This window comes from Lactuca saligna, chromosome 5 (assembly GCF_052625555.1).
Source record: "Lactuca saligna cultivar CGN05327 chromosome 5, ASM5262555v1, whole genome shotgun sequence".
Classification (NCBI taxonomy): domain Eukaryota; kingdom Viridiplantae; phylum Streptophyta; class Magnoliopsida; order Asterales; family Asteraceae; genus Lactuca; species Lactuca saligna.
This window is the reverse complement of record NC_136421.1, coordinates 254,065,556-254,068,550: the sequence shown is the minus strand read 5'-3', so window position 1 is coordinate 254,068,550 and position 2,995 is coordinate 254,065,556. Positions and strand designations below refer to the sequence as shown.

General features: G+C 34.5%; 1 protein-coding gene across 1 annotated transcript; it reads right to left on the bottom strand.

Annotated features, from left to right (window-relative positions):
• Nucleotides 1-938: 938 nt before the first annotated feature.
• On the bottom strand, nucleotides 939-2,738 carry LOC145047408 (cyclin-D4-1-like). Its single transcript, XM_078995673.1, has 5 exons — nucleotides 2,205-2,738; nucleotides 2,047-2,139; nucleotides 1,668-1,971; nucleotides 1,467-1,576; nucleotides 939-1,362 (listed from the first exon to the last, which is right to left on the bottom strand). Exons 1-5 carry the CDS (start codon nucleotides 2,400-2,402, stop codon nucleotides 1,102-1,104), a joined length of 966 nt encoding a protein of 321 aa, XP_078851799.1. The 5' UTR covers nucleotides 2,403-2,738; the 3' UTR covers nucleotides 939-1,101.
• Nucleotides 2,739-2,995: the final 257 nt, after the last annotated feature.

Sequence of the window (2,995 nt, the reverse complement as noted above, 5' to 3'; positions counted from 1 at the left end):
AGATAACCCTAATTAATGTTTGAAATATTTTTATTGGTTTTTATTAGTTGAAATTACATTATTTTTTCCGAAAAAGATGATTACAAGAAGATGATTATAGGTTGACTTTTTATAAAAATGATTATAGGATGTCTAAGAGGTATCTTATTTGTAACTATCAAAACTATAACCATTAATTAAACTTCTATATAATAAGAATATCTTTTATAAAAGGGTGTTGCTAATAAGACACCCCATTGACCACTTTTTAAAAAGTCAACCAATAATTAACTACTTATAATCAGTTTTTCCAGAAAACAATGCAATTTCAACCAATAAAAATATTTAAAAAATTAATTAGGGTGTCCATATTGCAATATATGGTGTCTTTTTAATCAATCCCTTTATAAAAACAATAATATTCTAATAATTTTTATGATATATATTTCATACAAACAACTTTTTTCAAAAAAAAAAAAAAAAAAAAAAAAATCAACTGTAATTCTACAAAAACTTATATATTATTATTATTATTTAAGATTAAAATTTCTACCCTTTAAACCTAAAAAATTAACCAGAACCAATGAACTAAGCAATAAAATTGAAATAATAGGACACAACAAAATATCAATTTATGATTAAAGCATAAGGGATTATAGTTCAAAAAATACCCGACAAAACACTAACAAGTAGACGCATTTGAAACTAAGATCCTTGTGTGTTTTCATTTTAAGTTTAAAAAAAGCAAAATAAATTTACAAAAATGGTTTTACATTTTTATATCATACCCTTTCTTATAAAACAAAAACTTCAGGAAAAAAAATACATTGATTACTTTTGTTAGAATAATTAGTTAATATTATTTACATTAATTTATTAAAACTAAATCCAGCTAGATTGACAGCTTCCACAACCAGCTATCAAAATTTTATATTATATATATGAACTTTTTAAAAATGTTTGAAAGCAAAGATCCCTACCCTTCATTTTCATAATCAAACGACAGATCAAAATTTATAAATAAAACAAAAAAAGAGAAAGAAAAAAAAAGATAAAGTTCCCACTTTTTTACTTAATCCAAGATATTATAATAATAGAAATTAGAAATGGCTTATCTATGGACTATGGCTGGTCTTGCTGTACACTAAACCTTAGTCGTTTGGCTTCTCTGTCGTCGTCGTCGCCGGAGGGTGTCGTCGGAACAAACAAAAGATTATCGGAACGGGTGTCGCAGCTGACGCAAGTCGCCGCCGCATCCAGGACACCGTCTGGACTCGGCGGTGGCTGATCAGGTCTCCATTGCTTTCTGACTTTATGAACAGCCGACGGGCACGTGTCCACCAAGTACTCCTCCATTAGTTGATGACAGCTTCTCACCATTTCCTGTAGAATTCAATAATTAAATCAAGAAATCAACAATCTGATTCCAAATTTCACGCTTTTTTATGTAAGAAAACAAAAACACAAAGAAAATCACAAATCAGTACTTTGTTTACTTTCTCGTAGTAACTCTCCGGTACATCCACTCCTTCACCGGCGGCAGAAACCACCGCCGCTGCTGCAATTACACACGGCCGGAATCCTAAAAAGTCGATCACTGGCATTCATAAACAAAACCCAAAATTATTTTAAAAAAAACACATATAAAGTGAATAAGAATCAACTAATCGGGTCAGTTCGTGTTTTACCACGAATGGTCTTGATGATGAGATCCGAACATTTCGAGTGAAAATGGAGTTCGTTGGTTCGAGAAGAAGGTGGAAGTTTGAAGATGAAATAATAGATAAAATCAAAAGGGGTCACCGATCGGAGCCTCCAATTGAGTTTCGCCATTACCAAAAGCTCCATTCTCTGAACCGATTTGGGTTCGAAAATAAAAGGGGACTCCAAAACTTGAAGATCTAAAAGCAAAGGTACATCAGGCTCCTCCATTTTCGCAGCTAACGATAAACACGCCACCGATAACAACTGAAACGCCCATCCATTATTCCCCTGTTTTCATAAATGCCAACGTCATTGTCATATATAAATTACATATTAGTTGATTCTATAAAAGTGTATATATACCAGGACAGAGGCGGAGGAGGAAGAGAGAAACCGGTCGAAGTAATTGACGGAAAGAATGGCGGTTATTGGTTGAAAACGATGATGTGAGTGAGCCTGCATTCAATTGAAAAGATTTTAGCAGGAAGTGATTTATGCATGTATAAATAAGCAAAACATACATTCAGAATCCAGTTGATGGAATCTTGACGGTGGGTGAGGTTGACGGAGCGGCGTTGGCATCGGAGGAGGTAGTCAGGATGTGGGGAGTGATGGGGTTCTGCGGCGATGAGTGAGTCGATGATGGAATCTTGGATCGATGGTGACTGGTGGTTGACGGCGGCGGAGAAAAAAAGACTAGAAGCTGAGTTGTCGGACATGGTGAAGAATAAAGAAAGTAGCAACAGCTAAAGTGTCGATAAAAAGGGAGACTGTGGTGGTGGTAGTGCCGGTTAAGACAAAGACAGCATTGGTGGTGGCGAATGTTGGTGGAAGAGTGGTGGTGGTGGTGGTAGTGGTGGAGGAGGAACACATGGCTTATGGTTTGGAAGACGACATGTTTCTAACAATCTTTTTTTTTTTTTTTGGTGTGTGTGTGTCTGTGTGTTTAAGATGGAGTGGAAAAAAGATGTTTTAATGGTGGAAGATGGATCAACGGCGAGTGTGTTTGAAGTATTGTATTACGGGTGTGGTGCGATGTATATGAACAGATCTCGGTTCAACTTTCCATTAGGCCAGGCTCACTTGGGAATTCGTGTATTGACTAGTCAACTACACCAACACGTATTTTAGGAACGTTCACATTATTGGAGATATCATTGGCAACAACTCTTTCTATTTATTGCATTTTCATCGAATAATTAATAGTAATAAAAATGATAAGCAGTTAATATATGGATTTAAACAAAACTAATCATTATAAGTAAGAACTTAAAAAAAAAATTGGTCAATGTGGTTAGTACTTTTTTTAATG

Coding starts and splice junctions, on each gene's coding strand:
- LOC145047408 (XM_078995673.1), bottom strand. CDS start 2,402: ATGTCCGACAACTCAGCTTCTAGTCTTTTTTTCTCCGCCGCCGTCAAC. Junction 2,140..2,204: donor CCATCAACTGGATTCTGAAT/GTATGTTTTGCT, acceptor AATTGAATGCAG/GCTCACTCACATCATCGTTT. Junction 1,577..1,667: donor CATCATCAAGACCATTCGTG/GTAAAACACGAA, acceptor TATGAATGCCAG/TGATCGACTTTTTAGGATTC.